Genomic DNA, 19,392 nt, shown 5'->3' on the forward strand with positions numbered 1-19,392 from the left:
AGGCCCTTGTTTTAAATATTTTTTTAATTTTTTTGTGTGTTTTGTAAGCAATGATAACTAGAGCCTATGATGATGACGTGGGGCTTGCCGACGAATTCTTTGTTGCTAACGTTGAGAGGTGCGACCCACATACCGACTGTCGCATCAGCACGTATATTGGTAAATTATGTTACTCTGATCAATCGCAGGAATCACATTTTGTTCGCGTTGCTGGTAGTAAAGATTTCGTTGTAAATATGACACGGGGTTCCACTTGCGGAAAACAATGACTCACTGAGGACCTAATCTGTTTTTCAAACCTGTTACATGCTGTGCGTATGCGTATCCACGGGAGATGCAAATTAACTGGGCCCCTGCTCGGTCCAAACGGCTTTTCTCCGTGAAAATCTAGTAGTTTCCGTTCAATAGTTACTTTGGCAATATGCCGTGGATCAGGGGTCACCAACGCGGTGCCCGCGGGCCCCATGTATCCCGCGAGGACCAGATAAGTAGCCCGCGAGCCTGTTCTAAAAATAGATCGAATAGCAGGATTTACCAACATTCGTCAGATTCTTACCAGTGAGCTTTTAAATATATAGATTGATTAATTTAGCTATTCTAGTTTAAATCACACTAACATGTAACTTACAAATGAAAATACATATATATAAACACTTGAAACGATGATATCAAATATCCTCAATTTCAATTAGTAATATACCAACATGTAATTTGTAATAGAATCACAAGATATCGAAGACGTGGAATACGGCGCATTGCCCATACAGACGACATGACGGAATGCCATCCACGGTCTTCTTGAAATGGCGGGGGGTTCCGTTATGGTAGCTCGAGGTCCAGGACAATGTCAAAGTAGTAACCAACATTACTATTCGGTAGCAGATAGCTGTGAAGTACTAGCAGATTTTCAATATCTGTATGCCCATTACGTATTGTATCTTTTGACACAGCTTGTCTCTGCTCTCAACGCAGTTTAGTACAATGTTTTTATATTTTTGTAATCGATGCTACTGTCAGGTATAATGAAATCTTTCATGTCTGGATGCTAAACAGTTGGAGATTGAAATTGTAACTGCGCAAAATGACCTCCACCTCAAAGCCCACAAGGCTGCAGCAAACTTTTAGTGCCTTCTTGACACGGAAAAGTACAGTGGTGTATGCGCAGTAGGGCTCTTCAAAAATGACTTTTTTTCTCAAATCGTACTGGCTACTTGATAAAATTGTTAGGTTACCTAATTTAAGCCTACACACAAAATTTGGTTCAATTCCAGCCAGTAACCGCTTTGCTACAGGAGAAGAAAGTTTATATTTATTATATAAAAATAAACAATAAAAAATTTGAAAATTTTCTGTTCACCCCATGGAAGTGTTAGGCTGTCTATAGAAACGAACCTCACCAAATTCGGTTCAATTCCAACCAGTGGATGCGGAGTTATTGCCGTCGAAAAATTTGGATTCGAATAAAATAGTATTTACGGTGACCGATTCTTTGTTTATTTATTATAGTTGTGCTCACCGTAAATACTATTTTATTCGAATCCAAATTTTTCGACGGCAATAACTCCGCATCCACTGGTTGGAATTGAACCGAATTTGGTGAGGATCGTTTCTATAGACAGCCTAACTCTTTCATGGGGTGAACAGAAAATTTTCAAATTTTCTATTATTTATTTTTGTATAATAATTAGAAACTTTCTTCTCCTGTAGCAAAGCGGTTACTGGCTGGAATTGAACCAAATTTTGTGTGTAGGCTTAAATTAGGTAACCTAACAATTTTATCAAGTAGCCAGTACGATTTGAGAAAAAAAGTCATTTTTGAAGAGCCCTAGTGCGCAGTAGCTATGCAGGTTGCAAGCGTGTGCGTGTTTGGTTCAACTTATCGTTATGAATCAGCCTTTACGGACATGAACTTCATCAAAAACAAACACAGAACACGCCTCACTAATGAACATCTGGAACACTCACTCAGAGTGGCAGTGTCAAGTTTCATACCAGAGCACAGCACACTAGTTGATAGTAGGGATGGTGTGAACCTCTGAAAGATTCAGGTTCGTGTGAACGCGAAGCTTTTTGAAAGGTTCTGTGTGAACGCGAACGTGAACCTCGTGACGTCACGTGACGTCATATTGCTAATTCCCACCCTACATTTCAGTGAAGTGATACCCAATATTAATGTACACGATACCTAGCGACGACTTTGTCCACATAATGCCACAATGCAGAAGTATATATTGACGATTTAGACGTCGCCAAATGTATCAACTGGGACAATCAAATGATATGCGGTCAAGGCTGGACCGGACAATGTATTCGGCGTCGAGTATTGCTGCGTAGGGATGGTGTGAACGTGAGGTTCACGTTCGCGTTCTGTGTGTGAACCTCGGAAATTTAGAGGTTCGCGTTCTCAACAGAACCTTGGTAGGTTCTGCACTGTGAACCTTTTGGTAAATTGTAATTTTCACGCCATTATAAGATCTTTGGCTCAAATTTATTGCCTTTTAACTGCGGGCCACTCCATGCATGGTGCTGGCAGCATAAAAAATCAACACTAAACGAGCATGCACCATGCACCTCGACAACCTTAAAAGTTTTACTTGCTTTGTTGCAAAAATTTTCTCGGAATATCCAGCTTCCCGTTTGAGAATATTTAGTGACTCTCTGCTGTGAGCCTGACCCGCAATCGATATACGTAGTCAGCGAATGATGCTTAGTCAACCAATCAATGACATTGATATCGTCTTCTGATGTAAAAAATCGAACGGTCGTACTGGGTCAATCTTGACTTCATATCTTAACTGTATCATTAAAACCAAATCCGTGCGATTAAGGTGCGTGCTACTGCTTCATAACTTGTTTGTGGTATCGGTAGCGAGTATAGAAACCCGTTGTACACTCTGCTCAATATCAATGTAGCAATACTCAGACTCCGAACACATTGTCCGGTCTGGCTAAGACCGTTAAGGCGTAAGCTTATATTCCTTGGTAAGTTATCGTCGAAATTGTTGGCAAGCGACGGAATGTACTGATTTTATGCAATTATTATATCCTTTGATTACCGCGGTTGATACATTTAGCGACGTTTAAAACGCCGATATGTACTTCAGCATTGTGGCATTATGTGGGCCGAATCCTCGCTAGGTATCGTGTACATTAATATAGGGCATATTAGGCTATCACTTCATTGAAAGTAAGGGTTGGAATTAGCAATACGACGTCACGTGACGTCACGAGGTTCACGTTCGTGTTCACACAGAACCTTTCAAAAAGGTTCGCGTTCACACGAACCCGAACCTTTCAGAGGTTCACACCATCCCTATTGCTACGTTTAAATTGAGCAGAGTGTAAAACGGAATTCTGTACTTGTTATCGATATTACCACAATAACAAGTTTATACAGGAGTAGCCAACACCCCAATCGCACGGATTTGGTTTTTATGATACAATAAACATATGAAGTCAAGATTGATTGGTTGAATAAGCATCATTCGCTGACTACATGTAGTGTATTTGGCTCTTGATGCTGTGTGATGGCGGGTCAAGCTCACAGCAGAGCGTCACTAAATATTCACAAACGGAAAGCTGGATATTCGAGCGAACGTTTGTAACAAAGCAAGTAAAATTTTTGAGACTGCTCCTTTAGTGTTGATTTTTGTATGCTGCCGCGCCATGCATAGAGTGGCCCGCAGTTGAAATGCAGTGAGTTTCAACCAGAGATGTTATAATGAAGTGAAAATTGTAATATCTGATAAAGGTTCACAGTGCAGAACGTGCCAAGGTTCGTTTGTGAACGTGAACCTCTAAATTTCAGAGGTTCACAAACAGAGCGCGAACGTGAACCTCACGTTCACACCATCCCTAGTTGATAGCATTCAATGCCAGGCCTCCCACTGACTGATATAGAAACAGATAACATGCTGTCCAGTCTAACGTGTGACATGATTTATTCTAAAATTTTAGCTAACTGTTGTTGTGAAATTTATATAAACATGGTGCGAATTAGTTCATGATTTCTTAAAAAGTCTTAGTCGCAATAGCTGATTGAAATGAGATGTTTTGATTTAAAAGACTCTCTTAGAAATCTTACCGCAATGTGATTCCTGTCCAGTGCTATTAATATCAAAGCGGAAATTCAGACTGGTACCGTTAAACGGCGGGAGTAAATGGTAGCCCGTCGCTTCAATCAGTACCCAAAAGTAGCCCTTGGTTGCAATAGGCTGGTGACCCCTGCTCTGGATAGTCATTGGCAAGGAAATAGATTATATGGTACTACTACGCTATAATCAGTAATTTGAGCTCTTGAGATTGCTAGGGTTGGTGACAACTCAGATTCATAGTGCGGATGACACTACAACTAGGAAGTCGAAAGTTTGGCAGGGGGCAAAGCTATACTTTTCGTCCCACCTTGCCTATTCCAGGGCGCTAGAATCGAGTATACGGAATAATGAATAGGCCTACTGTCCTTTATACTCAGTGAAAATACAACATACTGTCATTTCATCCGATGACAACGTACTTATCCCGTCCCGTTATAAAAACAAAGACGCTTACATTAGGGCAGGCGCGATAGCCTACATTAGGTCGAATACGCGACGTTTAGACATTCTTGACTTGTTCACTCGCTAAACACGATAAAATGATTTGCTGATTTCATGAATGGGGACAGGTGCATTGCATAATGTTTTGCGTACATTTATCAACTTGATGTCAGCCGGTATGCCTACGTACGAACGCGACATTGATAATTTCCTGTGAAACGCATCCTTCTAAAGAGAGCACATGATATCGATCGTTCATTTCGCAGGCGTTTGTTTACTCTGCGCTTCCAGGAATATGCGTAATAGCAAGAAGATTGTTTTGTTCGTGCACTGGTAGTATAGGTTCGATGGCGAATGCAAAGCGTTTATTCCAAGAGCCTACAATTGCGGTTATTACTGGCGCTAGCCAGGGTTTAGGCAGGGGTATCGCGGTTGAACTAGCTGCCGAACTAGCGGAAGGGTCGTTAATAGTATTGTCTGCTCGGAGTAAAGATGGTTTGGAAGAAACTGCACGAGTTGCAAAGTTGGAACGGAGAAATAGGAACGGGGTAGGCGAGGTCGAGATACGAACTGTTACATCAGATCTGTCTAAATCCGAGGCAAGTGACATAATGTATTTCAGCAGAGTAAACACGCTGTGATCAACTCAATTTTCAATCTTTAGGACATTCGTAATACGATGAAATCATGCTTGAAAGACTGCATACCTTCTAAATTCTCATCGGCGATCTTAATACTCAACTTTGGTACCCTGGGAGATGTCTCCAAAGAAATGTGCGACTTCCGCGACCCAGACTATGTTGCCGACTATTTTCGAGTCAACTTAGCGCATATCCCAATCTTAACGGGGGAGGTGATAGATTGGACGAGAGCGGGGGAAACGAAGTTGGATACATTTGTCGTGAACATTTCGTCGCTGGCCGCTGTCCAACCTCTGATTTGTATGAGTCTATATTCGTCAGGAAAAGCAGCCCGTGACATGATGCTCAAGGTAAGTGATGCAAAGTGCTTTTGTGGTTGCGCAAACGCAATGCTTAGACGGCTCGATGCACGGCATGGCATGTAATGGACAGAGGTGGTCAAAGTAGTCAAGAAAGCTACTCAAGCAGAAGTAGAAGTAGCGACGAAAACATCTACTCAAGTACGAGTAGAAGTACTTTCTCCATAAGCAACCTAAAACTACTTGAAGTAGAAGTAGAATTGACCGACTTTAAAAGTACTCAAGGAAGTAAGTAGTTGGGAAAACGATCCTAATTCGTTCACATGGATTGTAAAAATAAGGTGCAAATTGAGCTATACGAAAGGTGACGAGCTTGATTCATATTGATGCATACCAGTAGGTATCCAATTTTCGATAGCATCATGGGATGAAAATGATAGTATTGATATGGAAATGCGATACTAATCCTGTGTTTACTCGAACAGCACGTTTTAGAAATAGCATGGTATGGCGCCATCCCCCATATTATAGCGCCCGTAGTTTAGTCGAAGAGCAATACGGAGAAGTTGTATAGCATACCGTGTAAACACTGTGCGCGATTAGTAAACGTTAATAAAAGATATGGTGGACCGTAAAAATGCCAGCTTTATTTGCGGAAATTGAAGGCATTGCTACACTTGCTTTATACTTCAACATGTATGTTAACCAGACAAAAGAACTGATAATAATTATTACTCAAAGTACATGATACTGGGAATTGAAAGTGAAACATGAATACTACTTATAAAAGCGGAACATGTAATTCATGCCTTCAGTCCAGAAAGTTTCAAAGGTGGTATGCTAAAACAGCTCTAAAACTAACAAAAAAAGTCAGAGTCCACTTTTCCAGGTTAGGACACGCCATGGACATGTTAAATTACGATATGACAAGTAAATGCTAGATGACGAAACATCAGATTCAGACGTTATGATCAGCCATATAAACTGAGATGAATTATTTCATATAGGCGAAATTGTATTCATCGATACTTTCGTGAAATCATACGGATCACTTCGTATCCACTGTGCGCGAAGCGCGACGAAAATTCTGGGCTTTACCAAACTTTTATGAAAATTAAATGTTGATAATCCGTGAAAACAGCCCCGAAATTCCTCAGGCTATCTTCCTGATCGGAAGATTGAACTACTTCTACTTGACAAACTTAAAATAGCGAAAAGTGAGTAAGTAGATCACCAAATATCACGAAGTAGAAGTAGAAGTAGCGAAAATCAGATCTACTTGAGTAAGTACCACAAGTAGAGGAAAACTACTTGAGTACTTCGAAAAAGTAGAAGTACTTCGTTACTGACCACCTCTGGTAATGGACTACTTGCTGACAACATGTCTTGCTTAGATGGCTTCACAGAGCATAAAATTCGCCAATTGACTGCGAATTTTATGATCATGAATATGAGTTGGACTGCTATAACCTTGTTCATTTCCCTTCAATATCGATCGAACCACGAATTTTCCACTCGAACGTCCGTATTTGCTATTTAGCGTCATTTATGCCCATTTTCACTCGAATCTATCCATTATCTTACAGCTGTAGGACGTATGGTAACCCTAGTATACATCACAATGCTGAGGCCATACCGAATACGGTCGGCCGGTAGCGAGGTTAGGATTGTTCAAGTCACATTATTTCTCAGAATGTTTGACTTTCCTTTGTGTATGGATCGATATCAATGACAAACATGTATTCTGTGTATTCTGCTCCCCCGATTTCCCGTGTTTAGGGAGCTAAGTGTTGACTGTTGACACTCTGAAGGTATAAAAGTCTGGCCCGTTATTGTATACTCGGGATCAATATCAAAAATTATTTCAATAACGTGCTTGAAAATGCTCTATCAACTAACCAACAACATGAAACTTGTACCATCAGTCTTTGGGCTAAATCAAACTGCAATATGAACATTGTCGGGCTCATATCTTTCCGGCCGATTTCGGGTCTATAGCTACCATCTGTTGGTCTGTGCAAGTTCCACGCTAACCGTTCATTAAGAAATCTGACTTGGACCTCTATCCTAAGTTTCGGCTGATACAACTCGTGACAAGCCACTAGCCAGGCTCCTAATTAGCCGAGCAACTCGACTTGATAGTTCCCTAATTTTTGCATAATTCCCGGTGTACGATTGTCCAATGTCCATGCTTTTCGAATATTAAAGGTCATACCGCAATAATGCAATACTTTATGCGGCATTTTACTTCATGACTCAATTCTGACCAACTGACTTTACTGAGGCAATAACAGGTACTGGCCACAGAAAACAACAACGTACGTGTCCTGAACTACGCCCCGGGACCATTGCTCGGTACGAACATGACGAAGACGCTAATGTCTACATCGAACAGGCACAACACCGCCGATAACTTTTGCGAGATGGAGGCCAATGGAAAGTATCTAACATGCAAGCAGTCTGCTTCGAAGCTTCTTCGGCTGTTGCGCATGGATTCCTACTCAAACGGTGATCACGTGGATTATTATGACGTCGTTGACGATTCATGAATCGTCAGCACTTTAGTAGCCGTCCATTGAGTTTTTGATGATGGGTTCTATGTGTGTGGACTTTTATGATATTAAAATCATATCCTAATGGGGCCATTCCCAACCTGGACAACAAAGTTGGAACCACCACATTCTTAAGTCTTCTGAAATTTGGTACATGCATAGATGAGTTAGTTTCGAACACAATAAAGTCTATTTGAGGAAAATTGAACTACGGGGTCAAAAGTTACTTCATTTTAAAAATTGACGATTATCTGCTCATTTCAGCTCTGTAGCATTCAGGTTTTATCAATGTAAAATTCGAAAAGGTGTAAACAGATGTTGGATTACAGTTGAGATTTGGCACTCGGTTTTCTTAGTAGCTAGTCCAATGGTCTATATTCCCATGTGGTGTGATGTTACAGGTTGGATTGAGGCGAAACTTGATCGATGGTCTGAAATCGGCCAAGCGTTACACAATTTAGAATGCGAATTGTTCAAAACCCTATAAAAATATTCAAGCGAGTAGGGTATCATATGGAAGCTGGTTTCAAGGACAGTTTTTCATAGCTTTTTGATTGTAAGGTGGTGAAATTGCAGTCTCAAGAGTACACTGAATTTGTGCATGGAAATGCTTAAGTTCAGAATATGGTTCACACTTCACCGATGGTTCCCATACTTTTTTGACTCAACGCATCTTGTCAAGCTCAACTCATATTCATCATTACCCCTGAAGACAGTATGTAAAGTTTCAACAACCTCTTTACAAACCAAGAACTGCTTCTTGGGTATTTAATAATGACTTGCTTCTGCATAGAGTACAGCCTAGTTTGCATGCTACATCTCGCAATCCTAAAGTGCAGCCGCCAATAAAACGTGGCCAATATGTCTCTCACGGCCCTGTCGCAAACACCAAGCCCCAACCCAACACGAACCTCACACCATTCGACACCGGCATAACAAAAATCCGCCATTCTTGAAGCAAAACTGCGCATCGTTAAGACGTACAAAAATAGCATTTAAGTTAAGAATCGAGAGACGCGTTTTTTCGACATGATGAAAGAGATGTGATAAAAGATGAGCCCGAAACGCAACGCATTGGCAGCAGGAGAATAGGAAAGCTAACGAAAAAAAAACGACGAGAAATGAAATCCACGCGATAACAAGCAACGAAAAGCAACATTCAAAAACGAAAACTGAGTAAAACTACGATTTTGTGACGAAGAGAAGCTAGCTCAAAATCAGCGCACTTGGTAGGTAAGGCCGTCAACATCTACGATCGCACCACAGCGTGAAATCACCAATCACGTTTCGCATCATATTAACTTCTGCTTCGGATTATCATCGGCCTAACAATTTCACAAAATCCCTCTAAATTGTAATCTCACATACCCATAAAATAGCGACAGGTCTGTAAAATCCTTGAATAATGTGTGAAGACACGACATCTGAGCATGTGACATATAGCATGCAATATTCGCACAAGCGACTCTTGTGTATGTGGGTTGAAGCTAGGGTAAAATTCGAATCAGGGTTGAATCACATATTATTAGTGAACGACTATTGGGTATGTGGGTTAAGCTAGTTCAAGTTTGATTTAGGGTTGGATAACATACGTTGAAATAAACCCGACTATTCTCGGTGACACCCGTTAATTTGCAGCAACTAGTGGAGAATTGTAAAGAACATTGTATATCAGCAATCGTATCACCAAATATGTCGTCAACGATTTTTCATGCCGGTGACGTCATATTTGGTGATACGATTGGCGATATACGATGTTCTTTCCTATTTTCTCCTAGCATGAGCCGAAAACAGTCAGATGTATTTCAATATGCATATATTATTCAATGTTATATTGAAGTTCCATGCCTGCAATAATCTTTTCAAATATTTATGGTTGGGTAGGCTTGGCTTGGGGTTAGGATTAGTGTAAAGGTTACAGAGTGTCACATGCTCAAATGCCGGGTGAACCTAAGAAATACTGCGGCAGTTAACAATACATGACAAGCGCGCCGGTAGTTCAGTGAAATTTACAGTGCTAGTGGTCAAAAAGCACACGTCGATACAAAACACAGGCGATTACATACAATGTCATGAAAAAGGACTGACATTGTGACCGCGTTTACTACCAAAACCGCCATCCACACGAGTGCTCGAGTCATTGAAAACGTAATGAAATCCAAAAAAATAACTAAAGTTCGCGATAGCCGATAACGTACGGCGTAATCAGTTCATGAACTTGCGGCAAGTTCGCGAGCCGCAGTTGCACATAATCTTTTGGTCCTCGGCCTCGATCGGGAACTTGTAGTCGTAAGTCAGCTCCTCGCCTCTTAAGATCTTGCGCAGGGCGAAAATGATAATGTGCTTCTTCCCTGCATACAGAACAGAACATCAGATGAGGTCAGTGATAAATCGGGAGGAGAGTCCGGCTTCTTGATCGGTAGGTCGTGGGTTCAATCCCCGGCAGAGTCAGACCAAATACCTCATTAGTAACACTGGTGTCCATGATTTCAGAGCTTGGCGCTCAGCATTACCGGGATTACATGGAGGGTTGCTGCAAGACTCCCTGGATTATAGGGATTGTCGCCTTGGCATAATTATTCCGAAGATATTTTTGTAGTGGGAAATTTTTCACCCTGTCTCATAAACGACACATCCAGAGTCTACTTACCGTCAATAGACACGATACGTGAATAGCAGCTCGGCTCGCAAGAGTGATTGATGAATCTGGCCCCAGAACCCATCAGCGTCGCGTCCACCACGTACATGTCGTCCATTCGAAACATATAGCATCCGATACCTTTCGCTTCGTACATCTTCTCCCGGCGATCGGTGAGGAAACAGCGAATAGCCTGCAACATAAACTGCCATGTAATGCCAGTAATACACACACAATGCCAGTAATACAATGATGTCATGTTTACAGTGTTTTCCAAAGGCAGATCTACATTTCATTTATTAAATTTGAAGAGGTACAGAACTTAAATATACAACTGAATATTATGTTCATATTGAAATAAACCCAAATATTTTTGGCTCATATTATTGGGGAATTTGTCTGCAAGCAGTACAGAATTGAAAATAATTTTGTACATCAAGTTATATCACCAAATACTGTCACTTATTTTCTGACGATTACCCCCATCTGTCAAAAACATTCAGGAATATTTCAATAGGAACATATTATTAACATGGATCTTACTCTACACTTTTAGCCTGGGTTGACAATTTCTAGCAAACTGATATTCGAGGGAACAGTTTACAATCGAGTGATGGACGATTCAAACTGATAAAATGTGCCACACAACAAAAAGCGTCCAACTTTACGACTAAGCAACGCGTCACCAACCTCGCCCGTGTACTCCATCACCATTTCGCCGGCTTCGATGTCTCTTTTGCAGAATAACCCGCGGCCGTGAATAGCCGACCGGAACACGCCCACGGCTTCACGCGCCGACGTCTTGAGATGCCGAAATCGCATTGCCATCGGCAGGTCCATGCTAGTTGGCCGTCTGATAGATAATGTAAGAGGAAAAATATTAAGTGCTGGATATACTTCAATGTGGATCGAATCCAGGGTGAAAACATTTTTTACTACATCCCTTTGTCAATGCACAAGCATACACATAACCAAGATAAAGACAGCGTTGTCCGCTTACCTTGTGCTGTTCTGCTGCATATCGATATTCTGCGTGAGAGCCGGGTCGTAGGTGGGCGAGGGCCTGTGCTTAGACGCCAGGAAGCTGAACATGTCGGGCTTGGAGCGTCCTTGATATTTCTCTGCCCGGGCGCATCCGTGAGGGTTTATGTGCGTCACGACCTGCCAGGGATAAGATATTCATTTTCCGTTATAGATATTGGAGTTAACATGCATCGAGTTAAATAATCCAGATTATGTCACAAAAGAAGTTCCGTCACAATCTTCAAATTTTAGATTGATATGTAATACTGGAATAAATGTTTGTTCAACGTCTCAAAATGTTTTGCATCATTTTGATTCAAGCAATTTTCTTGCTGTAACTACCGCATAACAGTGTTGGGATGACTCGAGTCATGACTTGACTCGAGTCAACTTTTTCGCATGACTTGACTTGACTCGAGTCACTTTGGAAAAATGACTTGACTTGACTTGACTCGGAGCTTCGAAAATGTGCGTTGACTCGTGACTCGGAGCAAAATTTATGAGTCAATTTCAAGTCATTAAGTAAGCGGTGTCGAATAAATCACTGCATGTTTTATATGTTCAGATTGTCCGAGATACGCCGGTGTCACTTGTAAGAACAACCAGTCATTCAGTGATTGTACGTTACAAGGTTCCTCTATTGTTAGATCACAAATAAATTGACCGCAAAAGTAGAAAATTGATGTAAATAGCAATGTGTCTCTGTTTCTTAGACGACTCAATCGCTTATGTTGCCCAGTGCTCACATTTACCAATCCTCTTGTATGATTTAAATCGAACGTTTATATTCTCACGGACGTGTAGATGGGTAGTGTAGGCTATTGAACCATATCAATTTGTTGTAACTTATCGAAGCTTCTTATTGGGTCCTATATTTTGGCTGATAAGAACTGACTGTAGTAGGTAGCTGTACGTACAGTCTACAGTTACTCACGTACCAGTTCTACTTGTGCGTGAGGGATACAGCGTCGTTTTGCATTTGCAGTTATCTAGATATTCGTTATTTGATTAAGATAAATGATTTATTAATCTGTCTTTCACACAGCTATCAAAATGTAATGACTTTGAATCAGCGCTCATACTTCGAAAATTCAATTTGACTTGAATTGTGACTTGACTCGACTTGACTCGAGTCATCTTTAAAAAACGAGTGACTTGACTTGACTCGAGTCACCTTTGAAAATCGATTGACTTGACTTGACTCGAGTCAAAATCTGCAATGACTCGAGATGACTCGTGACTCGAAGGTAGTGACTTGATCCCAACACTGCCGCATAGTTACAGTTACAGCTGACTTTGTCTAGCATTCTTTTAAAAGATACATTATTCCGCCAAGCTCTGTCAAATTGCTTTTCATTTGAATGTCTGTTTGTATGCTTGTTATCGTGTCATTAACTCTAGATAAGGGGCACACGAAGTCTTTGAGCTAAACAAATTATACTGTAATGAATGCAGTCCTGAAATCAATATTCAAGGTTTGAACCAGACTTCAAAAACTAGATGATTACTCTAGTTGTTAAGACTAATTAAAGTGAAATGCCGGTAATCTAATTCAAATTCAGTTTGTGAAATGTTTCTACGCTGTAATTTCAATTCTAAATTCCTGTTTTCTGAAAATGCTACAGAATTGCATAGTGTGAAATGAGCCATGCTTGGAGTACACACATTTGCCATTCACATGCTTACGAGCTCCGACTTGATAACAAGGGAACTTGATTGTTGCTGTTTCGTTCTCATTCCGAGTTCAGTAATTGTAATCTAATTTGAAAAAAAACGTGATGCTATAATGTTAATTCTAATCAAATTTAGAAAAGCTGAAAATTTTCTAGTTGGCCATCTATTGTTTGCACCGCCAGTAATCTCATCCAGGTAGAGACGGAATGTGTCGACGTACCTCCGGTATTGATTCCTTGTGTTTATAGTACTTGGCCCGGTACCGTTGGCAATGTTTGGCCCCCGGCAGTTGCTCGACCAGGAATCGGATCGCGTCGTGCGAGACGCCCAAGAACGCGTGCGGCGATATCACCGACGCCAGACAGAGCGAATTCGGAGGAACAAACGCGTTAGATCGGCATTCCTGCACCGCGTCGAGGAGATTCGAAACCAATTCTGGAAATATCGATATCAGATTTTAAATCATTGTTTGGTCTGACATTGGAGACTAGTATATAATATATACAAATGGTTCGCAATCAGTAATACTTCAAAACGAATGCAGCAGACTAGTGAACCCTAAAAAATCAAACTTATCCCTAAATATAGAATACCGACAATGTACGCAACTCAGATGTATTATTGAAAACTTCTGCCTGAAACGGTCTTTTTCACATTATGTATTTACATATAGTTGTATTGAAGTTTCCTTGGAAATAAATGCGACTTTGCTGTCTGCTATAGCCTCTAATAGTAACGACATGAAAGATCAGTCAAAAATCGGATACCTCGCAAATTTGTGCCCTCCGCATGATAGCCGTCATCACTCGTTATTTCGTAAACAAGCTCCGACCGTTTCGAAGTGGGTGGCGGAGGCGGTAATTTGTTTTCCTTATCTGCAAAGCATCGTCATGTTGTGAAAACGGCAAGGCTTGAATGCGAATTGGCGAGTTAACTATTATCACGCACAAATTGTTGCCAAATCCTGGAAAAAACTGATGCCCTCTTATCGGCATATCCTACATACACCATAGGTCAAATGTATCGGCATCCATCGACTACTATTACGGATATTATATTCGATTGCAAGACACCAACACTGCATATCTGAACATGGATACATGATTAATCACGACATGCATTCATAAACATTGTTGGGAACTGATAAAATCGAATCACGGCTGTTACTCAGAATTTGTTCTCCATAGAATCACAGCACAGCGAGACAATATTCAATTGAAACGAAATTCAAAGCCATTTTCAAGGTGCGAAGAATACAACTATTGAGTAACGAAATCATAAAATATTCATATACATCCAAAACAAACGTCACCATCACGCTGTTCCCAGTTTGAACACATAGTGGAGGTAGCTTGAAACCTGTGAATTATACTGTTCTAGGGGACAGTGGATAAACTTGGATCACTGTTTCATTAAAACAAGTACCAAATCCCAAACCGTAATACACATCCATATTCAAGTCTGCTTACCTTTACTGGTTCTCCTCGAATAAAACGGGATTTCAACGGGAACGTTCCGTTTCAACAGGTCCCGAACGTTCCCCCGCCATTCCTTCATGAGTTTATCGTTGCTCGAATTCTCGGCGTCCAACGCCTTCATGTAAACGCTCAACAGGGGTGAAAACTCAGCGGTGCAGTCCTCTGAAATGATGGATTGAAGATATATAACAGGCAAGAATCAGGTGCGATCGTGTTGTCAACCTACCGAAATCCTTGTGAGGTGACTGGAGCGTGTCCTTTTTAGATCTTTTCTGTTTTTTCGAGACTGACGCCTTACCGTCAGTCTTTCTTTTGTTATTCGTTGCCGGCGCTTCTTTAGAAGCGGCAGTTGCGACCTTGGAGATATTTCCAACATTGAACATTGCGATTATTAGGATAAGCCTGAATCACGACCACAAAAACTTTGGTTAAAGGCTTGTCAGCACTGTGGCGGGAAAAAAACCAATACCCGAGAACCTTCACGAGATCAGGTCAGTCAAATGATTTCAAAATGTTTTCTCAAAATCCATCCCCTTGTTTTTCATTTGGATACTTTATTACCAAGCCTATGGACATGACAATATACTTCATTTTACTACGCATTTCATATGGACTATAATAAAGCAACAACTTTATTCGCAAGCAATGGAATTGGGAATATATGATGATTGGCCGGTTGAATACAGTTTATAGCCGCTAAAACAGTGGCTCTAGCGATTACATAACTTAACATATTCGCATGCTCCCTTTGTTTCAGTCGTAATCTGGCGTTAGCCTTGGGTATGCGTGGTGAGGCATACGGAATACATAGATTTTCAAGCGTAAATGCAGACGTTGGAATATGGTGCATCAGTATTTAATGGCGATTTGGGTTTCTGTCGAGGCTGGGGGCCTTTTGATCCCAAACAGATGCAGCAGTGCGACAACAAATATTTTTTGTGACATTTTATTCTCTCCGATATGAAATAATCATAGAGATCGACATACCACGGAGGCGTCTGGAGCAGGCAGCGGCAGGCTTTGATTGCGAATGTGTTGCGATATTATGGTTCGGACGATTTGCTTTTCGTTGGCGGTCAGGTTGTTCTTGTTGCTGTAATACTCGATCATTTTCTCCAGAGTGTTCATTTGATCCTGAGAATTACGAAACCCGAAAATCAGTCTCTTGCATTACCGAACAGCACTGGAAATTGCACCCCCAAACGGGCACGATGAATGAAAACAAAAATAGTTAATCCATATTCATCAAAGTTTGAATACTACTTAACTAACGAGTGAAGTATTGAGATGAGCCCAAATCTTATATAAATTCAAGATCAAACATCACTGCAACAAAGTTCACGAAAATTTCGAATACCCAACTTTTGAAAACAACCTAAATTACTACTTCTACTTGAGTAACAATGATGACTCTCGCATTTACTCTCCATTTTTTTAATCAGTTTTTTCAGCCTCTGCATATACGCAACTAGATATTGGAAAGAGACATAGTCAACAGTCTGCTACCGTTGAATACGAGCAGTGTTGTACCGACTCGAGTCACAATATGTCGTTGACTCAAACTATTTTCTTCAAAATTGAAAATGACTCGACCTGTACTCAAGTCATTACGCGTGAGCGATAATTGAAAGATAGGCCCCGAAACTGTTGTTCAGTTTTCAGTTCAATCCGGTCGCATGGTAATTTCCCTCATTCTTAAACAGTTTCTGGCCCTGTTTTCGAAGTATCGGGACTAATAGCCGAAATACCAATGTGATGACTTTGCTATCCTTTGAAGTCACAACGAAATGTGTGTCTTGGCCGTCCTAGTCTCGAGTCATGCAAAATGACTCCAGTACAAGTCGAGTCAATACAAAAATTGACTTGAGTCGAGTCATTTTACGCATTTGAAAAAATGACTCGAGTAAGTCGAGTGACCAAAAAATCGCGACTCAAGTCCCACAGTCCATAGTCTACAATGCTAACTATTTTAACCACAAATATTTATGCACTACTACACATTTGAATTAGGCATTTTAAAAATTAATCTACTACCGGTAAAGGGGGGGCGGAAAACGCAAATTGTCGGGTACACGGAAGTCGCGGCTTAGAATCTCACTCGGATTAGGAAGGACGAGGATCGGACTTACTGGGGTGACGGCGGAATTGGTCGCTTTATCGTCGGGCTTAACGGTCAGAGGTACGAGCACAGACGGGGCCACATCTTGAGGCTTTACGTTCGTTTCTTGCCGCGGCAGCGACGGTCTCAAAACACATTTTTTCGGCCGTCTCTGCGCGTACTTTCCCGGCACGGACAGCAAGGGACTGGCGGCCACGGCGTACTGAAACTGTTGCACAGGCGGCGGGACAGCCACCGCCATTTGCAGCATCGGCGTGTAATAAAAAGCAGGCCTGGACTGCACTATAGGAGGAGGGTACACAAGCCTGGGAGGAACGTATTGGTAAGTGACTTGAGGACTCAACACAGTCTGCCTGACTCGTTTGGGCCGGGGCACCGGCGGCACGTTGCGGACCAGGTATGTTTTTTTCCCGTCATACCGCATTATATATCTTTGCGTCCTGATCTGGTTAGCTTGCGTAAACCGCGGGGCAGGGTGGCGAAATCTAGGTTGATTCGGCGGGGCAATCGGCTGCGGCGGCCGCGGAACAAAATGATTCGAATTCGAATACTGGAGTGACGAAGTCATGACTGAAGGTACGGAAACGTTCGGAGTGACCGGGGCGCTTTGCGGCATGGACAGGATGGACTGTACCTCGTCTGCGTTAAGGACAGGACACTCGCTGGTGACTAGGAAGGTAGAAGCGGTGGCTTCCGTTTCGATTGGTGGGGGTAGTCTTGGTTCGTCTCTAGGCGATAATGGTGATTCGAGATCGTCTAACGGACCAAAATTCAAACACAATGGTATCTGTGGTAGCACGGGGATATCGTTGACTTGATGTTGCAAATGCGAAAACATGGAAATATCTTTCTGCGCGTTCTCTTTCGGAGATGGGATACTCACTGCAGTTTTATCGACAATCTCATTGCTTAGAACTTTTTCGATTGCAGCTCGACTATCGAGCACGCTTTTTGGAGTGTCGATAGCGACGACGCTGTCCTCGTTTTTAGCGTCTGCTATCGGAGAAGTTGGAAGAGGAACATTGGTTTTGTTGTCGGTATTAAGAGCTGGCGTGTCAGATTCGTCCAAATCGACGACGGCGTTGTTCTGCGGGTCTGCCTCGATGACGCCGCGCTCTTGTTCGATCGGTGGCAATTCGCTTTCCGTACCGTCACAGTTTTGAAGGTCAGGAGTGTTTTCAATCGTGATATCTTCACGAGCTGTAAGTAAATCGAGTCGATGGGGTCAGAATTTGCAAAAATCTTCGGTTGAAGACTACTGCTTCATGCAAGTACGGTGTAGAGCAGAAATTGGTTATAAAACAGAACAGATATTTCAGACAAATTAAGAGTGCAAATGGATGGCGAATCGTGCTGCCACTCTGGTCCGAATTAAGTCGTTTACGTTTCACTTTCTGTCATGTTTAGCAATTGAAACCTTTCGAAATACATGTGCCTCAATGTCAGGCTATCGGACCATCAATGAAATAAAAAAAATACCATGGTAAGGATAAAACTTATCATTATCCTTTTGAAACATATTAAGAAAAAGTTTAATCAAGTAGTACGCACAGTAATTTGATTTTTATGACGTTTCTTGAGGATTCGCGGGCCGCACAAAACGGTGGCGTAGTTTGCCCACTATTGTACCACAGTCTAGTCGGCCGAGAATTCGCTTCTGCTCTATCTGAGTGTAATTTTAATGCTAATCATGTCCAACGACCACACCAGGAAGACGAACAAGGGGAATACTACGACAGCAATTCATGATCGCATATCCCGAAAGCAAGTTCCAGTATGAAAATCATCTTACCCGGTTCTTCATTCGTACAATTCGTGCTCTGTGTTTCGTCTGCTTGCCTAAAAACACAACAGTAGCGTTTGTTAACAACCGAAATCTTGTTGCAGGCTACAATAAGTCCAATTCCAAAGGTGAACGTTCTTGCGCATTGGGAGACGAATATTCAGTATTTTTCTACTACCATTCTTAAATTATGGCTATTCGCTGCCAGGGCTGAGTAAATTCATACAGTTTAGGTTGCACTTGTCAATTTGTTGGAGTGATAAAGTAGGCCCAGTGAGTAAGACTCAGAGCCGTTGACACCACTGATAAAGAATCGGGAGTCAAGAGCACGGTTGTAATCAAGTCACAAGGTTCCGGGTAACAAGACAATTTGACTTTTATCGCATTGACTCAAACCGAGTCATTTTCAATTCAACACCGAGTCCAGTCCGAGTCAAAGAGCAACGGGTCGAGTACAAGTCATAGTGTTAAGACTCGAGTCTGGGTCCAACTCATGCTGTTTACTGTTGAGTATCGTGTCATGCGCAATGACTCGATTACAAGTCGAGTCAATACACAAATTGACACGAATCGAGTCGAGTCAGTTTTCATTTTTAAGAAAATGACTCGAGTCGAGTCAACGAGTCGCAGTGAAAAATTCTGGATTCCTA

The 19,392-nt window shown here is 41.6% G+C and overlaps 2 protein-coding genes across 2 annotated transcripts in view; one reads left to right on the plus strand and one right to left on the minus strand.

Annotated features, from left to right (window-relative positions):
• Positions 1-4,783: 4,783 nt before the first annotated feature.
• LOC145450987 (sepiapterin reductase-like) lies at positions 4,784-8,235 on the plus strand. The gene is made up of 3 exons (XM_080329482.1): positions 4,784-5,134; positions 5,200-5,526; positions 7,770-8,235. Exons 1-3 carry the CDS (start codon positions 4,883-4,885, stop codon positions 8,022-8,024), a joined length of 834 nt encoding a protein of 277 aa, XP_080185608.1. The 5' UTR covers positions 4,784-4,882; the 3' UTR covers positions 8,025-8,235.
• Positions 8,236-8,960: 725 nt separating this feature from the next.
• LOC145449910 (histone-lysine N-methyltransferase 2A-like) overlaps positions 8,961-19,392 on the minus strand; it is a 40,041-nt gene continuing 29,609 nt past the window's right edge. Inside the window, exons 41-51 of the mRNA XM_080328349.1 lie at positions 18,752-18,798; positions 16,970-18,159; positions 15,828-15,974; positions 15,067-15,196; positions 14,832-15,002; positions 14,130-14,237; positions 13,583-13,797; positions 11,666-11,826; positions 11,356-11,518; positions 10,678-10,858; positions 8,961-10,378 (exon numbers count right to left, since the gene is read on the minus strand). Of these exons, the coding sequence (XP_080184475.1) occupies positions 10,233-10,378; positions 10,678-10,858; positions 11,356-11,518; positions 11,666-11,826; positions 13,583-13,797; positions 14,130-14,237; positions 14,832-15,002; positions 15,067-15,196; positions 15,828-15,974; positions 16,970-18,159; positions 18,752-18,798 (2,659 nt within the window). The 3' untranslated portion in view covers positions 8,961-10,232. The remainder of the gene's footprint in view (positions 10,379-10,677; positions 10,859-11,355; positions 11,519-11,665; positions 11,827-13,582; positions 13,798-14,129; positions 14,238-14,831; positions 15,003-15,066; positions 15,197-15,827; positions 15,975-16,969; positions 18,160-18,751; positions 18,799-19,392) is intronic.

This window comes from Botryllus schlosseri, chromosome 11 (genome assembly GCF_051294905.1).
Source record: "Botryllus schlosseri isolate E-star chromosome 11, Bs_hap1, whole genome shotgun sequence".
NCBI lineage: Eukaryota > Metazoa > Chordata > Ascidiacea > Stolidobranchia > Styelidae > Botryllus > Botryllus schlosseri.